General features: G+C 41.5%; 1 protein-coding gene across 2 annotated transcripts in view; it reads left to right on the top strand.

The window, feature by feature from the left end:
• The first annotated feature begins 451 nt into the window (after positions 1 to 451).
• The window catches only part of LOC138165370 (cytochrome P450 4X1-like), a 36,973-nt gene continuing 15,287 nt past the window's right edge, over positions 452 to 22,137 (top strand). For both annotated transcript variants that reach the window (XM_069093633.1, XM_069093634.1), the window contains exons 1-4: positions 452 to 762; positions 5,268 to 5,409; positions 10,714 to 10,758; positions 17,625 to 17,752. In XM_069093633.1, coding sequence (XP_068949734.1) covers positions 571 to 762; positions 5,268 to 5,409; positions 10,714 to 10,758; positions 17,625 to 17,752 — 507 coding nt within the window. In that variant the 5' untranslated portion in view covers positions 452 to 570. The remainder of the gene's footprint in view (positions 763 to 5,267; positions 5,410 to 10,713; positions 10,759 to 17,624; positions 17,753 to 22,137) is intronic.

The following is a 22,137-nucleotide window of genomic DNA, read 5'->3' as shown; positions in this document are numbered from 1 at the left end:
CTTCCTTCCTTCCTTCCTTCCTTCCTTCCTTCCTTCCTTCCTTCTTCCCTCCCTCCACATCTCCCCGCCCCCCTCCCTGCCTTCCCGCAGCCCGGCTAGGATCTGATCTGGAAACGTGTTAAAAGATTCCGGTACTGTGGCAGGTCGCCTGCCTCTTCCCTGTGGTGGGACTGGGCTGCCCTCCCTGGAGCTTCCCCTCCCTTCCTTGGTGGCCCGCTCCCCAACTCTCTTTGCCCTCGTCTCCCCCTTGCCCTTCCTAACCACCTTCAAAGCAGAGATTGGGAGGGGGAAACGTGAGGGAGGTGGTGCCGACCGCCAGCAGACGATGACGCGAGAGAAGGGAAGGATAGAAGGAAGTGCGAACCCATTGGAAGGGGTGTAAAGGAAAGGGACTGTGATGTGCAGAGAGGAGGCTGGGTATGCAGGGTGGGGAAAGGGCGGGGATATGTGGGGGGAAGGAGGCGGGGATTTTCGGTGGGAGAGAGGGAGGGGACCTCTGCTCCGACCAAAGAAGCTGTCACACCTGCCGCCTGGCCTTCCCAGCCGAGCATCCTGGGAGCACCAGGAGCTATGGGCTCGGATGCGGCGCCTTCTTGGCTGCAGACCCACTGGGCTCGGCCCTTGCACTTGGCCTTGACATTCACCCTCGCGCTGCTGCTGCTGCAGGTGGTCAAGCTGTACCTCCGGCGCCAGGGACTGCTGCGAGCCTTGCGCCCCTTCCCAGGACCCCCGACGCACTGGCTCTACGGAAACCAGAGAGAGGTAAGCAGGGGCTCTGGTGGGACTCGGGGAGGCCGGCCGGGACAGAGGGAGGAAGAGGCTGCTGCCGTCGGCCTGGCCCCTCTTGAGGGCAGGTTCCAGGTCCGAGAGGGTATCCCACTATAGGAGGCTGGAGGATAGAGAAGGGCCATAAAAGCGACATGCAGATCCTTTCTAGGGACACTGTGAGAATCTGCCTGACAATTAATGACCTCCTTCTCACCCTCCTAGCATTCACATTGATCTTTCCCTTTGCTGTCCCAGCTCCTGCATGCTACACAGAGAACAATGGATGACCTGGGTTGAAATTCAGACTGTACATTTTACTTCTGTGGGTCTGGCCTCCCATTTGCCTAATAATTTTGCAGGCAAATCTAGAATTCAAGCCCAGGTCCTCAGACCCCAGATGCAGAGCTTTACTATCAGGATCCCATTCTTCCAATTAAAGTCAACAAACATGCAGCATCTACTGTATCCTGGGCATTGTGGGAGATTCCAAGTCTAGATCAGCCTCAATCAGTGTCCCCAAGAAGCTTGGTCTATCACACATATGCTGGGGAGCACACACACACACACACACACACACACACACACATCACTGCAATCTCCAATAGTCACAATGCCAGAAAAAAAGCTAATACAGTGGTCTCCAAGTCCCATGGCAGCATAAAGAAGAAACCTTGCAGTGAAACTTCTCTGTATGGAGACTGATGCTTTAAACTTGGCTTGACAATGAGGCCTTTTTTTCTTAGCTTCTCTATCACTCTTCTCAAATCCACACAGCTTTTGGGATTCTCCAACACTCCCCGCCCCCCCATACATTCAAGCAGTGACCATCATGGGAAAAAAAACCAGCTGACTTGTAGTCAGATGACCTGGGTTCAGATTCTGCCTCCCCTGGCTTACTATTTGTGTGTCCTTTGTGCTAGGCAGTGACTTCCTCAGGACCTCAGCATCTCCATCTCATCTGCTGAGCCCTAAGACTATGACTGCATGATTTCCACGTGTCTGATTCTCTCTTTAGTCATTTCGATGAGCCCTAATCCCAGTTCTGGGGCTCATCCCCTCTCTCCACTGAAATATTCGTAAGATACCTCATGGGCCATGGAGATGACCCTGAGTTCTTCAGGGCTGTGGAAGTGGAGCATGGATTGTAGTAGGTCGTACTTCACCAGGAAGGCTCCAAGTATATTCTGTTGAGCAGTCACCCAAAGACCAACTGAACTAAATTTCCAAAGACATCACCAGATTGACCTAGACTAAGAAATCTTTCGGCAGCTTTTGGAGACTGTGTAGAACTGTAGAAGAAGGGATGTGATCTGTATAGGTCCTAAGACCATGCACCCACACTGAGTGAACCACAGGCCCTTGAAATGGTGAAGTCAGTCCTTCCCTTGGTGAGCTCATCTATTCAGCTAATTCTGGCCAGAGTATTGTTAATGATGATGATAATAGTAATAGTGTGTATGTAATATTTTAAGATTGGCAAAGCACTCTACAAATATTATCACATTTTATTCTTACAACAACCCTGGGTAGCTGCTATTATTATTATCCCTATTTTATGGATGGGAAAATTGAGTCAGACAGAGGTTAAGTGACTTGTCAAGACTGCATGGTTAGTAAGTGTCTGAAGAGGCATTTAAATGAAGGTCTTTCTGAGTCCTGGTCCATGCTCTATTCACTAGAATACCAACTAACTTCCTCCAAATAAGTGATCTTTCCCAGAAAGGAGGAAAATTGGAATGCTAAAAGTCCTTGGTTTCATATAATGAAAGACCACGAGGCTCCATTTAGGAAACTGAAATGTTTAACCTACAAAAGAGAAGACACAGGAGACATGATAGCTGTCTTCAATAATCTGAAGGACTGTGATGTGGAATAAAGATCAGCATAGTTCTGGCTGGCCCCAGAGAGGCAGAATGGACTACCTGAGCAAGTGGTGGGCTTTATCTCACTGGAGATCTTTGGCTATCAACTGGATGATGGCTTGTTGGCAATATCAAAGAAGGTGTCTTGTACAGGTATGTTTGGGACTAGATAGCCTCTCAAGTGCCTTCTCATGGAGATTCTGGGAGAACATTGACATTTTCATCAGTCCTTTTTTGAATTCTATAATTTTATTACATCTATATAATGTTCAAAGACATAATAAGTGAACTGGAAATCTCAACAGAAAACAAATCCTACCCTCAAGGAGCTTGAAATATAATGGGGAATGGTAAGAGGTTGTATACACACAAATAAGTATTATACAAGAAAGAATGGTATAAGTTTGAAGAGACAATGTTAAAGGAATGGAAGCCAAGAAAAATGGACTTTGTATCTTTCCTTTTTTGACAAAATGCCATCTTAGAAATTGTCTTCCATTTAATATATGACTAGGAGTTCATCCTCCTCGTTCATTCCTGTACTTAAAAATTTATCTTTTGGGGGTGGCCAGTTGGCGCAGTGAGTAAAAGCGCCAGCCCCAGAGTCAGGAGACCTGAGTTCGGTTCTGGGCTCAGATACTTAACACCCACACAAAATAACTGGCCGTATAACCTTGAGCAAGTTACTTAACCCTGATTGCTTTTAAAAAAATTTTTTTTAATTTATCTTTTTCCTTGTTACTAGGTTAATAAAACAGACAATTTTTGTTTGAGTCTTGGCAATGATAAAATCCTGTAGGGACGGGGACCGGACTGGTCTCATCATCCTTCCCCCTAAATCTTTAACTCTTCCTAACTTCCCTATTACTGACAAGGTAATCATCCCACCCTTAAAAAAATGAAAATCGTAATGACCTTGTGGTCTTGTCTCTCTATTAAGAAATTCCTTCTAGACATCTACAGCTACCTATGTTCACTCTCTAGTCAGTCACTCCTCAACCCCTCGCAGTCAGGCTGCTGTCCCTACTGCTCTTACCCTGCCCAAGGTCATAAATGACATTTTTTCTCATCAATTCCAATTACCTTTCTCAGTCCTCTTCCCCTTTGAAATCCCCACAGCATTTGTTCATCTCTGGCTGCTCCTCTCTTGAACTTCTGGGACACTGTCCTTCTTATGGTTCCCATGCCTGTGTGATCACTTTCCTTCTTCATGATCACCTGTCCCTACCACTATCTCCTCATCTTTCCCCTAAATGATCATCTCTGGAAACTGCTTGTCCTTCTCTTACTTGTCCATAGTCCCTCTCTTGGATATCTCCAATCGCATGGCTTCAAATGTCAGCTTGATGACATTATCTGTATTTTCAGACCTGATCTCCCTTCTGAGCACCAGTCCTCCATTTCCAGGTGTTTGCTAGACATCACTCTTGGGATGGCCCATCAACACTCTAAACCAAGGTCCAGATGTTCTGTACACATCTCTCTCCTTCCTTTTGAACAGCCCTGTTTCTATGTATACCACCTTCTTCTTTTCAGTCCCCCAGACTCATAACCTCAGAGCCAGCTTTGAATCATTTATACAGCTTGCATGTGTAGCCTTAGTTATGTCTCTTCCTTTATTTAGGTCTTGCTATCCCCTCTAAAGTGAAGGGTTGAATGATTTTAATTCTAAGATTATAGCTCATAGTGCCTTATTGCTTCAGCTCAGTTGGCTTGCCTGTCCTCTATGTGGCAGCTGATGGGGATGACTGCCTCTTCATTTTATACAAGTTGCTTCCCTGGATAATGGCTGAACTGGGGGCAGGACAGGTTGTCTGGGAGGTGCTGCCACTCTTGGGGTTCCTGTACCTATCTTTCTATTGGTAGCAACTAGTCAGCAGTAATTGATGGGAATGGTGAGGGAGATGAGTCCCTTCGTGATGATTTCTCTCCTCAATGATGGTTGTGGGAGCCAGGATGAAAGCAGGTCTGGTGGTTTGGGGGATAATGCTATTCCCTAGGCTCTTGAATTCAAGGTCTCCATGAGGGTTCAAGGGGAAATGGTGGTCAAGATGGTTCAATTTGCTCAGCACATGCTACCTCCTTCCTCAGATCTACGTGGAATGGATTGGAAAGAGAAGTGACTGGGACTTGGGAGGTCAATTACGAAGCTGTTTCAGCCATCTTGGTTAAAGGTGATAAGGACCTGGACTGCAGTAAAGGCTGTACAAGTAGAGAGACAGGGCTGAATGGGAGAAATGTGACAAGTCTTGGCAGATGATTGGTAAAGAGATGGGTTTTGGAGAAAATTATTTTGGATCTCCTGCATTTGATATGCAAATATTTGGAGAAACAGGACTTGAATTTGCATTTCCAACTGCTCCAGATCTTCGGGGCAGGTGGGGTGGGGAGGCCTGGCTGGTCACTGATCCAAGTGGAAAGGATTCTTGCCCAGGTGTGGGCTAGAGGAGGGACTGCAGGTCCCTTCCACTGCTACAGTTCAGAATCTATGCTCATATCTCCCTACTAAAATTCCCTGAGATCATCTGAGCTTCTCAAAGGCTGGGAGGTTAGAGGAGAAGGGGTTGGAAACAGGTGAGGAGAAGTTTTTCTTGGGCTGACTGCCAAAACTCACCTTTTTTTTTTATCTCATTGCAGTTTTACCTGGAAAAAGAACTACAGCAGTTCAATGTTTTGGCAGAAAAATACCCCTGTGCTTTCCCTCGCTGGGTTGGGGCCTTTCAGGTGCTTTTAAATATCTATGACCCAGAGTATGCGAAAATTCTTCTGAACCGAAGAGGTAAGGATGCTCAGAGTGGTAACTGTCAGACCTGGAGAGGATGGGAGAGGTTGTCTAGTCCATGATCAATTAGCAAGTATTTTAGGAAGTGCCCAGTGTGTGCCAGGATCAGGGGACACAAAGACAAAGGTGAACAGTCCCTGCCCTCAAGGAGTTTACATTCTAATGGAGGAGACACATGTGGACTAATACATGTGTAGGTGTGTACAAAATAGATTCATAATAATTTGGGGAGGGTGGGAACTAACAGCCAGGGAATTAAGAAAGGCTTCACTTGGAGAGTGCTTCCTGAGCTTCGTCTTGAAGGAACCTAGGACTTCTATGAGATGGGAGTAAGACAGGAGTATATTCCAGAAATGAGGGACATAGCCAAGGAGACAGGAGATGGGAGATGGGAATGTTGCCTATGAGGAACAGTTAGGATGCCAGCTTGATTGGACCCTAGAGTGTGTAAGGGGGGATAATCTGTAATAAAACTAGTAGGGTAAGTGGAAGCCAGATTGTAAAGAGCTTTGAATAGCCAACAAAGAAGTTTATATTTCATCCTAAAGGGGATAGTGAGCCCCTGGAGCTTATTGAGCAAAAGAGTGAATGGTCATACCTGTACTTTGAGATGATCACTTTGGCTGCTCTGGGGGTCAGAGGGCCTGGAGTAGGGAGAGACTTAACTTGGAGTCTCAATTTGGAGGCTGTTTCTATAGTCCAGGAAAGAGGTAATGAGGGTGATGGCTATGTTGTGGAGATAAGGGGACAGATGCAAGAAACAGTATGAAGGTCAAAATGGCAAGATTTAACAATTGATTTTATATGTGGAACAAGTAAGATTGAGGAGTGAACAATAACTCCAAGGTCTCAAACCCAGGACACAGAAAGAACAATAATATACTCAACAGAAATAGAAAACTTTGAGAGAGGGAAGAGATTATTTTGGAGAGGGAGGGGAATAATGAGTTTTGTGTTAGACACATTGAGTTTGAGATGCATAGGGGATGTTCAGTTCAACATATCTAATAAGGAGTTAATTGACACCGATGGAAACTGACCCAATAGCTCAATAAGACAATGTAGAGAGAAAAGCGAAGAGGATCTGGGACAGCTCCTCAGGGGACACCCACAGAAAGAAGCATGATATGAATGATGCTGCAGCAAAGGACACTGAGAAGGAGCAGTCAGAAAGGTGGAGAAGAATTAAGAGAAAATAACGTCAAGAAAAGCTAGAGAGGAGAGAGTATACTGCAGGAGAAGGTGATCGGCAGAGCCATTGGCTACAGAGAGGATGAGGGCTGAATAAATGAGGGGGAAGGGGAACAGAGTAAGCAACTATTAAGCATCTATTGTGTGCCAGGCACTGTGCCAAGTGCTTTACTATCATTTGATCCTCACAACAACCCCAAGAGGTAGGTGCTGTTATTACCCCCATTTTACAATTGAGGAAACTGAGGCAGACAGAAGTTAAGTGACTTGCCCAGGATAAAACAGCTAACAAATGTCTGAGAACATACTTGAATTCAGGTCTTCCTGACTCCTGGTTCATCCCTGTATCCACTGTGCTCAACAAGTGGTGATCCAGTCTTTGCCTGCAGACCTTATAAGGCCTTCCACTCTACTTTGTGATAGAGTTCCGATTTTTAGCAAGCTTTTCCTTATATCAAGAGGTTCCCTGGAGCTCATCACCCCCCTGCTCAGTTTCCTCATGTATAAAATGAGCTAGAGAAAGTTTTTATTTTTCTTGTTAAATTGTTTTTCAATTGTGTCCAACTCTTTGTGACCCCTCTTGGGGTTTTCTTGGCGTAGATATTTGAGTGGTTTACCATTTTCTTCCCAGCTCATTTTATAGATGAGGAAACTGAGGCAAACAGGGTGAAGTGACTTGCCCAGGGTCACACCGCTAGTGAGTACCTGGGGACAAGCTTGAACTCTGGAAGATGAGTCTCCTGACTCGAGGCACAGTACTATGCACTATGGCGCCACCAAGCTGCCCAAAAGTCAATTCTTAAACAATGTCAAACCATGTTCACAAGCATTGATTGAACATGTACATACTGTGTGCCAGGCACTCTGCTAAGTGCTGGGAATAGAAGGAAAGTCCCTGCTATCACAGAAATCAGTGTAATGATGGAGACAATGTGAAAACAACCACATGTGAACAAGCTATATACGGGATGAGTTAGGGACCATCAACAGAGAGACAATGCCAGATTCAAGGGGGATCGAGATAGCCAGCTGAGCAGCTCAGTGGATCGAGAAATGGACCCGGAGTGAGCAAGACCTGAGCTCAAATCCAGCCTCAGACAAGACCTTGAGCAAGTCACTTAATTGCTTCAGTTTCCTCAAGTGTAAAATCCTAGTAAGGATCAGGTGAGATAATAATTAGAAAGCACGTGGCACATTAGTGTGAGCTATCATCATTGTTGTTATTCTTACAGAAGATGGGATTTTAGCTGGGACACAAAGGAAAACTGGGAGGAATGGATGAGGAGGGAAGTCATTCTAGGCATAGATGACACCCAGTAAAAATTCAGCTGAGAGATAGAGCGTTGTGTGTAAGGAAAAGTTAGGAGGCCAGTGTCACTGGATCAAAGAATGCATGGGGAAGAGGAAGGTATAAGATGACTGGAAAGATAAGGGTGGGCAAGCTATGAAGGGCTTAGAAAATACCAAACAAGGTTTTATTTTTGATCCTGGAGGTGTTAGGGGCTTCCATAGTTTATTGAATAGGGAAGTTTTGTGGTGGGGCGTTGATTTAAGAAAATCAGTTTGTCATCTGAGTGAAGGATGAAATAGAGTTGGGGGAGATCTGCGGCAGGCAGATAACAAGGAGGAGAGGGTGACCAACGATGCCAAAGGCTGCAGAGAGGTCAAGGAGGGTGAGGACTGAGAAAAAGTCATTCAGTTCGGCAGAGCTGTTGGGAATTGGGAGGAGATAGCCCCACTGCATGCAGCCCCTGGCAGACCTCATTTGAAGTACTGTGGTCAGTCCTGAGCACCACAGTATAAGAAGGATATGGACAATTTAGTGTCCAGCAGAAGGGGGCCTGGATAGGGAGGGCATTGAGTCCATATCACATGAAGATCAGTTGAAGGAATTGGGCATGTGCAGCCTGGGGAATAGAAGGCCAAGGGAGGGTGGGATACCTGCATTCTAGCATTTGAAAGGCTGACTAGAGATGTTCTGCATGACCCAGGAGAAAAGAACCAGGAACAATGGGCAGAAATTGCAGAGGAAAAATTAGGCTCAATTTTAAAACAAAACAAAATTTCCCTAACAATCAGAGCTGCCCCACATTGGAAGGGGCTGCTCAAGAGGCAGCTGGATTACCCTCCCTGGAATTCTTCAGATAGAGGCTGAGAGACCACTTGTTGAGGATTCTTTGGGTCTGGGAACTAGAGGGCGATTAAAGTTTGGGGGGGGGGGATAGCACTGGGCCAATGAGGAAAGGTTTCATGTACAATATTGTGCATGTTCTACCTCTTGAAAGAAAGGAGAGATTCTCTTAGGAAGAAGACAGGACATGAAGCCTTCTGGGTGTGGGGAAGGGCACAGCCATGTAATATGGACTTCTATGTATGAAGAAAAGAGTTGGGCTGAAGAGAGACAGAGACAGATAGAAACAGTGAGAGACAGAGAGAGTTAGTCAGTCATGTTAGGGTAAGATTGGGAAAGTCTTTAAAAGACTACAGCTGGGTTCATATTTACTCTTAGTGGTAATAGGGAGTCAGTGACATTTATTAAATAGGATTCTGATATAGTGGAAGATGGATGAGAGTGGGGAAAGACATGTGACAAGGAGATTAATGAGGTCATCACAATAGTCTACAAGGAGGTGAAGAGACTGTCTTTTACCTTCTTTGTATTGCCAGCACAGTGCCTGACACATAGTAGGTGCTTAAAAATGCTTATTGATTGACTGAACTAAGGTGGCAATTATGTCAGTAAAAAGAAAGTGTTGCAATCAAGAGATGGGAGTAGAAAGAGCAAGATATGACAGATAATTGAATATGAGGGGAAGTGGTAAGCGAGAATGAGGGATTGAAGACAACAGTGTAAACCTGGAAGACCAGAAAAATGGTGGTGCCCTCAATCGAAGTAGAGAAGGTTAGTAAAGGGGTGGTTTGGGGGTAAAGGTCTTAGACATACTGAGTCTGAAATGTCCAATAGATGGTTAGTGATACCATGCTGAAGCTCAGGAAAGAGATGAGCTAGATTTGCAGATATGTGAGTCATCATAGAGATGATAATTCAATCCTTAGGTACTCAGGAATGTATATAATGTCAGTGACAAGTCACTTATTGACTGTATAACATTAGGTAAGTCACCTAACCTTTTGATTCCATCAACCATAAAATGAGGAGTTAAATTGCATGACCTCTGAAGTTCTCTATAGCTCTATAATCCCATGGTCCTACATTCTTATAGTTTTCATGAAATACTCATGTTCTTTATCTCAAGAATACACCTTCCTGCCAGGAAGATAATTAAAAAGCCAAATGTCCCTATCAGAAGGAGACCTGGAGAGCATGAAGTCAGAGCAAAGGGCAAAGAATGGTCCCGAGGAGTGGTCTATTTGTGTTGTGAGGCACTAGAAGATTCAGTTCCATGTCAGTGTCTTGTAGAACACAGCTATGTGGGCTGGAAAGTGGGACAAGCTGCCAACTTTGTTTCCTTCCAACTCTGAGATTCAAAGGTCCTAGATCTGCTGGTGGCATCCAGCTTGCATCCCCTACTGGTCACATGGCAAATGTTTATTTTCCAGGTTCTGTGCAGGCATTCATTATCCTTCCCTGACCTGTTTGTATTGCTATTAACATGCTCATCCCCATTCATTTCAAGTGACTTTCAAGGCAGGATTTTGTCCTCAGATATATGGGTAATTTTGTAACGATGAGATCACTAATGGCATCATTTACCCGCTTCCCCCCAGGAAATAAGTGACAGAGCCAGGATACCTCCTTAGGTCTTCTGCCTCCAAACCCAATGCTGTAGTTGATACAACAAGTCCTCTGGGGTTTGAGCCTATAGGAAGCACTTCAGTCCAGAGTGTTCCTGGCCACCTTGTGGGGAATAATGAACAACTTAAAGACCTGCTTTTGTAATTTTGCATTATCTGGCTGTTGGTTCTCTACAACAACAGCTGCATTTTCCTAGGGACTATGAACCCAGTGTCCTGGGGAATGTTAATTTCTGTTTGACGTTACATGCGTATTAACCCCAAGCAAAATGCAGATGCCCACAAATCTGCTCTGGTTTTAGACACTATTTCCATCTAATGCAGTCCTTTTCTCTTCTGTGCTTGACTTTACAGATCCCAAAATACAACTTGGGTACAAGTTTATTGTCCCCTGGGTTGGTAAGTACCTATGATTAACTTGGTATTCTCAGTGAGAGTTAAGAGTATAATAAGGGAAAAAAATCCCTAGTGACAAGGAGCTCACACCACATCAGGGAGAAAAAAAAGGATGCACACAGATGAACTAGTACACAACATATAAAGAGCAAATCCAAAGTCATTTCAAGGAGATCAGCAGAGTTAGTAGGATCAAGAAACCAAGTGTAAAGATGAAATTTAATAGATCAATGTAGAGTTGAACTATTGCACTTGAGATTAAGAAAGTTTACAAGTTTAAAAAGGGGAGAGAGGAGTAGCTACAAGTCCATTCCTATTAAACAATCTGTAGAGGTTTTGGTAGACTGCAATTAGAATATGAATCAACAGAGGGATGTGGCATTTTTTTTCATATGGCTATAGATACTTTTGATTTATTCTTATGAAAACTACCTACTCATATCTTTTAACCATTTATCAATTGGGGAATGGCTTTTATTTTTATAATTTTGACTCAATTCCTTATATATTTGAGAAATAAAGCCATTATCAGAGAAACTTGCCATAAATTTTTTGATATTACTTCATTGTCTATGGCACCTTTTAGCAAAATGTTGTTTCCCTGATTGTTTCTTGCAATTAGGTCTAATTTGGTTTTTGATGTGAGAGCATGATTGCTATCCTTGCCCTCTTCATTTCCACTGAAGCACAACAGACTCTCCTCCAGCCCTTCATTTCAACTCTGTGTGTATCTTTTTGTTTCAGGTGTGTCTCTTATACACAACATATTGTTGAATTCTGGTTTCCAATCTATTCTACTCTCTGCTTCCATTCCATGGGTTCTCATTCACATTCACAGTTACAATCACTAACTTTGCATTTCCCTCCATCACATTTTCCTTCTCTTTATCCTCTCTTTCTCTTTTTATCCTGTTTCTACTCAAAAGTCTATCTTCCTTCCAACTATCACCTTCCTCAGTCTGCCCTCACTCTTATCATTCCTGCCTCCCCATCTCTTCTCCCCTCCCCATCTACCTCCCTGTGATATAATAGGTTTCTATTTCCAGCTGAGTGTGTATACATATTCTTCCTTGAAATCAATTCCAAAGAAAGTGAGGTTCAGGTATTGCCTGCCATCCCCTCCCATTTTCCCTTTCATTATAGAAGCTCTTCTTTGCACACCTTCTTTATGTAAGAAAATTTTTCCCATTCTATTTTCCTTCCCATTCTCCCAAGCATACCTCTTTTTCACTCCTACATTCTTTTTATTGGAGATCATGCCAATATAATCAACTCACATCCATACCCTCTGTCTATGCAAATTTCTTTTAGCTACCCTAAAAATGAAAAAGTTCTTAGGAGTTATATGTATCATCTTCCCATATAGGAATGTAAACAGTTTAACTTTATTGAGTCTTTTTTGATTAGTCTTTTATGTTTACCTTTTTATGATCCTCTTGAGTCTTCTGCTTGAATGTTAAATTTTCTATTCAGCTCTGTTTTTTTCACCAGGAATACTTAGAAGTCCTCTATTTCATTTAATTCATTTTTTTCCTGAAGGATTATACTCAGTTTTGCTAAGTAGATTATTCTTGATTGTAATCCTAGCTTCTTTGCCCTCCAGAATATCATATTCTAAGCCATCCACTCCTTTAAAGTGGACACTCCTAAATCTTGTGTGACTGACTGTGGCTTACTGATATTTGAATTGTTTTTTGGCTGCATGCAATATATTCTCATTGACCTGGGAGCTCTGGGACTTGGTTATAATATTCCTGGGAGTTTTCATTTTGGAATCTCTTTCAGGAGGTGATAGATTTTTCGATGTCTATTTTACCCTCCAACTCTAGACTTTTAGGGCAGTTTTCCTTGATAGTCTCTTAAAAGATGTCTAGGTTCCTTTTTTTATCGTGACTTTTTGGTAGTCTAATAATTCTTTTTTTTTTTGCCTTTTGGAAGGCAGTTGGGGTTAAGTAATTTGCCCAAGGTTACAAGGCTAGTTTTTTTGTGTTAAGTGTCTGAGGCTGGAACCGAACCTGGCTCGTCCTGATTCCAGGGCCAGAGCTTTACTCACTGTGCCACCTGGCCGCCACCTATCTGCCCCCTAGTCTAATAACTCTTGAGTTATCTTCCCTTGATCTATTTTCCATGTCAGTTGTTTTTCCAAGATATTCTACATTTTCTTCTATTTTTTTCATTCTTTTGACTTCGTTTTATTGGTTTTTGGAGTCTTCTGGACTCATTAGCTTCCACTTGCCAAATTCTAATTTTTAAGGAATTGTTTTCTTCAGTAAACTTTTATACCTCCATGGGTTCTCATCTCATTCACATTCACAGTTATGATCACTAACTTTGCATTTCTGTTTTTGAGATGATATTTTCTTCAGTGCTTTTTGTGCATCTTTTACCAAGCTGGTAATTATCTTTTCATAGTTTTCTTTCATCACTCTAATTTCTTTTACCAATTTTTCCTCTACCACTCTTACCTCTTTTTTTAATTCTTCCAGGAAGTTTTTGGGCTTGGGTCCAAATAGCATTTTTCTTTGAGGCTTTGCTTGTAGTTTTTTTTCACATTGTGGTCATTTAAGTTTATGTCTGGGTCTCCTCTGCCACTGTAGTAGCTTTTTAATGCCAATGTTTTGTTGCTGTTGTTTGCTCATTTTCCTATTTCTTCATTTTGAATTTTATGTCAAAGTTGGACTCTCTCACCCTCAGGATACTATACACAGCTTCAGGCTTTTAGTGCTGCTGTTTTTAGCACCTCTAGTTCTGGGGGTCTGCTTCCAAGGTATTGTTGTTCCAGGAGAGCTGTGGTCAGTGCTCTCCTGCTCTGTGCTCTAGTCTTTACCCAGGAAGGTCCCCTGCTCCCTTGCAGCCACAAGTATTAGTGCTGCTCTTGGTCCTGGAACTATGATGAGACACCCTGCTCTCTTATGACTGACCACAAGCACTCCTCACCATCCAGAACTGCTTATGGGCAATAGAGTTGCCAATTAGTGCCAACTTCACCAGTGCCAGCAGAGAGTCCCTTGTAATATCTTTCTGACAAGTTACTCAATGCTTTTATCGTCTCTGGGCTGAGAGCTCCCAAAGCTGCTCATGTAGCTGCTATATTTGCCCCCACCAAGGCCACCACTCACACTCCTGCCATGTTCCAGGTCTGTGCCCACCCTGATGTCAAAGACCTCTCCTATGGACCTAAGTTATCTCCAACTGGGTAAAAATGTCTCCTCTGACTTTTTGTTGGCTCCCCCACTCCAAAATTTGATTTGAGTTGTTAAAGTTATTTGGAGTAGAATGTTGGGAGAGTTTAGCTGTGGTCCGGCCTGTATTCTGCCATCTTGACTCTTCCTCCCTACCTTGAAAAGGTTTATTGAAGAAAGAGGTGTTTGAAATGAGTCTTAAAGGAAGTCAGAGGCAGAGATAAGGAGAGAGAACATTGCAGGCATGGAGTTCAGCCAAGGCAAAAGAAAAATATGGGAATCAATTCTCTAATGCTACTAGTACAGACCAAGAGAAAGTCACATACGAACTTTAGTGTGGGGGTGAGGATCTAAGACATCCATCAATGGTCCTCTCATCCTCAATCCTCTCAAACATGTCTCCTTTTTGCTAGCCTTGGTTTCCAATTCAGAGGGACCTATTTTTCCTTCTACCAACATCTCTTTGAAGATTCTGTAGCTCACACATCTGACTCACATTGCTGCCTTCTTTCTCACACCAGCCAATAAGCATCCTTCTTCTCAGTTTTCAATTCTTCCAGGCACTTCCCATGGCTTTTTCAGAGGCTTAAATAACTTAATCATCTTTAGGTAAAGTCTCCCTAGAAAACATGCCAAAGCACATGCTGACCCCATTATTGAGTGTGGTCAAATAAGTCCTTTGCCCAATGCCATTGGGATCTCTATTTTCTCTAGGATAGAAAGAGCAAGAAGAAGCAGCCTCTTTTAGACAAAACTCTGAATTTCCTTTTTGCCTCTAGAAAGATGCCATCCAAGGGATAGAAGTAGCTGTCTGTGTGTGAAGGGTGACCATGAAGAAGGATTAGACATGTTCTGTTGGGCCTTCTGGGGTACATGAAACAAGGTCCAAGGAGGCAGGAAACCTGAGCTTGACTGCTGTTTCTTCTACTAATCACAAGGGTGACCTTGTTTGATACCCAACCCTTCTCTATGCCTCAGCTTCCCTCTCTGTAAAACTAAGAAGGCCAACTATCAATCACCAAAGTCATGCTTTCATTCCTGTGGCCCAAGGAAATAGTGGTATCAGGCACTGTGCTAAGTGATTGGGGGGGGGGGGGGTTGGGAGGGAATACAAATTAAAGTCACCTGACATAGATTTACAGTCTGATTGGAGAGACAAGATTTCAATCCACCTGGAGAATGTATAGCAGCTATTCAAGTGAGGCATCTCATGGTGATGGTGGTGGAAAAAGTATTGGGTCTGGAGGTAGGAGAGCAGGGTTTTTGTTATTGTTGTTATTACTTATTTTCATTTCCCCCCCCAAGCTCAGCACTTACAACCCCTGAGCCTCAGTCTCTTCATTTTGTAAAATGAGGATAATAACCCTTACCCTTCCTGCCTCCCAACTTTGTTATTTTGTCAAATACTCTTCATGAACCTTGAAGTTCAGGGCTATAACAAGGCAAGGGTGAGTGGTTTTTCCATAGGACACTGACATATAAAAGGGTTGGCAGCACTTACTTCTTCCAAAAGTAGAAATGTGAAATGAGCAACAACAAAATAGTTAAAACAGGGAACTATCAAATATTGCATTTCCTTCCCTCCTATGGCCATGTCCTGGGGGAGGTATTCTCTGGACCAGTCCTGCTCTGTTCCCCGGTATCAATCTTAAGCAAAGGTTCAGAGTTTAGGTAATAATCTCAGAACAATAGTAACTTAAACTGTTTGGGTGTGCCCTAGAGAGTCATTTTCCTAAAACTGCTGAATCTTATTTTTATTTCCAAGGATTCTCCTTCCCACCTAGCCAAAGCTGAACCCAAGAGACATTTCTATCATTTAATTTGGTCAAAGAATTTTTTCCTTCTCTTCATTTGATCATTATCCTTTATTATATAATCCATATTATATATCATATTATCTCTATCCATAATATATATATGATCCATTATCAGGGAGGAGTACTTTATAGGCTCACAAGGAGTGAGTGGCATTGGGAATGGATTTGAAACTGATTAAAGAATGATGTAAATTATTTCAGTGTATGGCATCATTTTAGACATATAGAAAGACTTTTAAGGATTCTCATTCAATTGAGTTACAAGACTTCTCACTAAAGTGCTCTCCTAATATCGTTTTTATATGTAGTATAAACAAGGCAATGGGATATAGGGTGTACCCCCCCATAACAGGAGAGACTCTAAACTTTGCATGAGTCTAAGAAAGAATGCTGTTCTTTGGCAGCATTGAATTAAGAAGGAAAGGGGAGTCAATATGGAAGGATCAAGAAGTGAGAGTGGCTCATCAATCAGGTCTCACAGTAGGACTTGTGATCATTTAGCTATTGCTAATTAGCAGACATGCCCATAGACTAAGAGAAATATACTTTTAGATGGGCAGTTGTTTTTTCAGTCATATCTGATTCTTCACGATTCCATTTGGGGTTTTCTTGGTGAAGATATTGGAACAGTTTACCATTTCCTCCTTCAGCTCATTTTATAGATGAGGAAACTGAGACAAATAGGGTTATGTGATTTGCTTGGGATTACACAGCTACTAAGTGTCTGAGATTGGATTTGAACTCATGAATATGAGTCTTCTTAACTCCAGGCCTAATCTCTATCCACAGAGCCACCTAGCTGCCCCAGGGAAATATACTAAGTTGGGCCCAAGGCTTTTAAGTCATTCACTCATGAATAATTCTGAATGTAGCTTTGCCCTTTTGGCAGAAATAGCCACACGTCAGCTGTCTTGATAAATCGACAGTTTCCCTGGCACTTTGACAACGTACGAATTCAGTGGTATGGCTATTGCCTCCTCAAATTCAGAGAGCAGCTTCTCTGTGTGTTAGGAGAAAGCCTCTGGACATTACTATGATTGATAAACTCATTCCTTGGAGCCAGTAAATTGAGGATATTCTCAGAAATCAAGGCAAATCGTGGGACTACAAGCATTCAGTAGGTCGTGGAGTAAGTCAATAAACATTTGTTGAGTACATACTACATACCAGGCACTGTGCTAAGCATTGAGGATACAAGGCAAGTCATAAGACAGTCCCTGCCCTCAAGGAGCTTACTCTCTAATTGGGGAAATGATATATAAAAAGAATCTGAAACGCAGGTGGAGAAGGGAAGGTAACCTGGAGAAGCATGATGAAGTCTTTCAAACAGAAAATTATCTGAGGAGGTGTGAGCTACAAAATTGGTTTCATCTTGTAGGATGATGAGTTTCTGGAGATCATGAAATCCGGAAAAGTAGCCAATTAGGGAAATCTTACCAGCTTGGTAAAACCTGCCTCAGTTTATGTTCCCCTAACAGAGCCTTCCAGAGCCTAGAATCACATCCGCATGAAAATAATGCAACGATTCATGTAAAATTCTTTGCAAATATCAAAACATCAAATAAATATGCTACTTCATTAACAAAAATGATAGTTGCCATTTTTATAGTGTTTTATAAATCATTTCCCTTATGACCACTATGTATAGAATAGTATAATTTTTATCCCCATTTTATAGTTATGGGAACCAAGGCTCAGCTAGGTTAAGTAATTTGCCCATGGTTACACAATTGAGAGACATCAGAGCCAACACTCTAGCCTATCTCCTCTGAGACCAGCACTCTTTCTATGGTGCCACATGAATATCTCCTTCATCATCTTATAAAATGACACAATCTGAGGTTATTTTTTGTCTTTGTGATCTCTTAAGGAAGAGGACTGCTAAGCCTAGAGGGAAAGAAGTGGTACCAACATCGCCATCTGCTGACCCCTGCCTTCCACTTCAGCATTCTGAAGCCCTATATTCATGTGATGAATGACTCTGTCTGCAGGATGCTGGTGAGAGAATAGATAGCCCAGGGACCCTAAGAGTTTTTGGGTACCCATCAAGAAACAGAACCAGCCACCATAGATAATATAAGCATCTTTTTCTGTGCCAAGCACTGTGCTGGGAACTTTGTGGTATACAGGAATGGGAGGAACCAAGGAAATTTTTTAGATGGCTTCAAAGGTCTCTAACAATTCTGAATTTATGTGTCTCTGATTGATATGGGGCTTTGTCATTTGAAAACGGCTCTAAATATATTATCTCACTACAACTCTGTGAGATAGATGCTACAGACATTATACCCATTTTGCAGATGAGCAAACTGAGGCTCAGACAGCTTTAGTTGCTTGCCTATTATCACATAGCTAATAAATGATGGGTCAAGAATTTGAACTGAGGTTCTCTAGCTTCAACTCTCTCTGCTGTGTCATGATGCCTCCTTAATATGCCTTCCCCCACCTTGGTGCAAGTCCATGCCTAGCTCAAAAAAGCTTAAAAAATGGCCCTCTTCTTTTTCCTCCTCCTCTTCACTCTCTTCTTGCCTCCTAGTAAGTCCCCCTCAGCACCCAATTCTCTCACACTATGCTCAGTCCCTCTCTTCCTCATCCAGGCAATCTAAAATTTTGCAATGACTTGTCCTATCCTCCCCTGAAGTCCTGACTGTTACACAGCTGAATGGAATTAAGTGTTAGGAGGGTAACAGTCTGAGGAGACTAATTTACATAAGCATATTAAAGGCATTATATCATTTTAACTTCCTAGAGAAACTTAGAAATCATAAAATGTCAAGCTAGGAGAGATCTTAGAAAATAGACCTGAGAATAGTAATGAAATAATCATAATAATAAGTCTTATCCTACCTTTAAAAAAAACAATGATATTGTATGTTTATTACCAAAAGATGAGAATACCAGTGACTCTTCCAAATTGGCAAATTAAATGTTCATGTCATTTATACAGAGTATTCATAGCTTAGATCATTAAAAAAATCTGTAAACACTTGGAAGAAAACAATATATTGACTAAGAAGTGAAAGTGGTGTGCAAAAAGTCCACTGGATATAAAGACTAACTTGGTATCAATTTGGCAATTATTGAACAAGCTGTCTAAATACGCCATGATATTTATGCTAGTGTTTTTTTTTTTTTACTACTGAAAAGCTGTTAGCTCAGCTTCTCACTTTTGGCTTATCTATGTTCTGAAAACAATAAAATAGACCCAGATATAGTGAAAATGTGAGAGTATTTGATGCCCACTTATAAAATTGTTCTTTATTTTAAATATGCTATGAACACAATAGTATCAGGGAGACAGCTTATACTTATTATGGTTCTACTTTGGTTTAAATCCATATGGTATCATCTCTCCTAAAGAGAAATAAATTTGACTATCAAGTTAAAGAAAGAATGAAACTAAAACAGCTTATTAATCACTTGATTGACATGGATACATCAAGCCTTATGGCTATACTAAAAAAAAATTCCTTCTTTTCATGGAATCTTTCTTCAATGATTTTGAAATGTCATTGGAATTTTACAAGTGTGAATTTCATAATGTGTATCAAGAAAAGAGAGAAACTAAAGGCTTGGAGCTTGAATCCAAAGGTCAGATTGAACTAATTGATGAAACTAATACCCGCAAGTACTTTGGTCTTCTCTAGCAAGAAATATGAAGCCAATATATCAAAGATAAACCTAGTGATGAATGTGTTAAGAGACTTAGTGGCATCCTGAAATCAAAGTAGAATGGAGGTAAATCCACTTAAAGCAATTAGAACTACAGAGTGCTAGTCAATGTACAGATTTAAAATTATAAAATGCTTCATAACAGATTTGAAAAGAATATTTTTAAAACTCAATGCAATGTTAATGAAACACAGGACCCATCAACCTAAGGCAACTACAGAAACTAAACCCTTCCTCATCAAAAAGGAGAAAGAAGGATTTATATAAATATTTTGAATGCTCACAGCAAATAAGTCAAAAACCTACAGAAACACCTTTGAAAAAAGCAGACATCAGTTCACCAAACAGTAGTAGAAACTGAAGATAAGAAGGTACCATTGGATTTTTCAAATATAACAGAAAGGATTTTTGTCTCTGAATGGAGTTAAACAAGTAAGATCCAAGGGAAAATTCATGTGCAGCATCCGCAGGAACTCGGCCAATTTGTAGATAAATAAGCATTAAACAAATTATTAGGTCATGTAAACTTGTGTGTAGAGATGGAGAAGTTTATGAAAGCAACTCTGGACAGACCTTGACCATTAGAAGATTGGACATAGTGATCAGGGTAAATGATGTAAGGAAATGATGACTGCTATGCAACACATCACTGTAGCTTGTAAAAATTTAGTGGCTACCAAATACCTAACAGATCCTGAGGAGTAGCATTATGTTTCAATAATTGACTCTCTTTCATAGACTGGTAGATAATGAATATCCAAACTGAAAATAGAGACCTCAAAATATGTTGGGGAACCCAATCAGTAAATTTTACCAGAACCAGACTGTCAAATCCAGTTTTTTCAATTCAGTCAGATCAAGCTCTTGGCCACAATTGTAAATATGGCATAACTAGCTAGCTAATAATAATAGCTAACATTTAAAAAGCCCTTACTCTGTGCCAATGTGGCACAATGGATAGAATACCTGGCCTTGAGTCAGGAAGATTCATCTTTGTGAGTTCAAATCTGGACCCAGATATTTACTAGCTATATGACCCTGGTCGAGGACTTAACCCTTTTTACCTCAGTTCCGTGATCTTTAAAATGGGTGGGAGAAGGAAATGACAAACCACTTCAGTATCTTTGCCAAGAAAACTCCAAATGGAAGTATGAAGAGTCAGACATGACTGAAAAACAACTCAACAACAACAGAATGTTCCAGACACTGCATTAAGTACTTTATCTTATTTGTTAATTAATTTATTTAATGATCTTATTTATTAATCTATCTTATTTGGCTCTCCCAAAAACCCTGGGAGGTAGGTACAGTTATTATCCCATTTTACAGGAGGCAAATAGATGTTATGTGACTTGTCCTTAGTCACACAGTTAGTAAGAGTCTGAGGTTAGATGAGAACTCAGGTCTTCCTGACTCCAGGCCCAGCACTATATCCCCTGTGCCACCATCATTTTGATCTATCAAAATGTAAGAACACCATTTTTAATAGATGCACCGCCATTCAGAATACTCATAATCTCCTAGCTACATGGAATAAAATGCTTCTAAGTAGACAGAAAGTAAGTAGACCCAAGCACATGGGAATAACATGAGATCTCTATCACCCTCATTGCTCTGTCTGCTACTAAAGTTGTGTTGTGGATGCCTGAGGACTCAAACTTTTCATGAATGACACAAAGCTGTTATTCCCTTCATCTGTGTAGTTGTTCATAGAACACTAAGTGCAAAAGAATAATAAAAGAGTAACTTGTCCCAGGATTGTTTTGCTCTGAGTCCCGTTAGAAAAGATGGGAATGAAATGATGAAAATGACGGTGAAGATGCTGTAACCCAGCAGAATAAATAAAAAGCATGGGGGGAAGAGGTGAGGTGTTTTCCTTTTTCTTTTCCCGGCCCTGGAGATGTACTAAAAATGCCCTTGGAGCCTACAAAATATAAACCTATATCCCAAAAGTTTTATTCAGCTACAGGCAATAGTGATTTTTTCCAACTTTGCAATAGCCCATAAGATGTTAATTACAAAACAGTAACAGGAAGATAGTGGTTTGTCCCAAGATCATTTCTATCTGAACTCTTTCACACAAGAGAAAAATGGTTCTCTGTAAGGTTAATGATTTTGATGTTGCTGCTGACAACCCCCTCAGATTCCAACCCAAGTTGTATCCAACCTGAAACAGAAGACTGAAGTACTTTTCACATAACAATGTGTTAAATCAAGAGAGGTAGAGGAAACTAACTTCTCTGAAAACCTGGAATGTAGCAAGTATAAATATGCTCCATAAGTATTGACTCCGATGCTTTGTTCACCTGTGCAATTCTTTGTTGAATGTTAAATGTAAAAGAATAATGGTAGGATAATAACTTCTCAAAGGAGCGTTTCTATTTGAGCCCCATCCAAAAAGAAAAGGAGGAGAGTGAGATTAGCGCTAATACTAATAGTATATAGTCATTGTTTCATTGGATTAAAGAATGTCAGACCCTGCAGGGATTTTAGACATCATCCAATGTAAAAAGCCTAATTCCTCTGTTTATGTCGTCCTGCATTGTTGGGTCATTGGTCAGTAGTAATAATAATTGAGAGGGATTAAATGTCTGGCCCGGGCAAGCCAGTCATGAAGTATGAGGGAATGGATTTAAACCCTGATCTTTCTGACTTCAGGTGTAGCATTCCTTCCACTATACCAGCCCCCATCAATGTTAACATTTCTGTAT

The sequence above is a fragment of the Petaurus breviceps genome, unplaced genomic scaffold (assembly GCF_028583685.1).
Source record: "Petaurus breviceps papuanus isolate PSGF00001 unplaced genomic scaffold, PetGlider_PUasm1.0 208, whole genome shotgun sequence".
Lineage (NCBI taxonomy): Eukaryota > Metazoa > Chordata > Mammalia > Diprotodontia > Petauridae > Petaurus > Petaurus breviceps.
The sequence above is the reverse complement of the archived record's forward strand: the minus strand, read 5'-3'. Positions and strand labels throughout refer to the sequence as shown.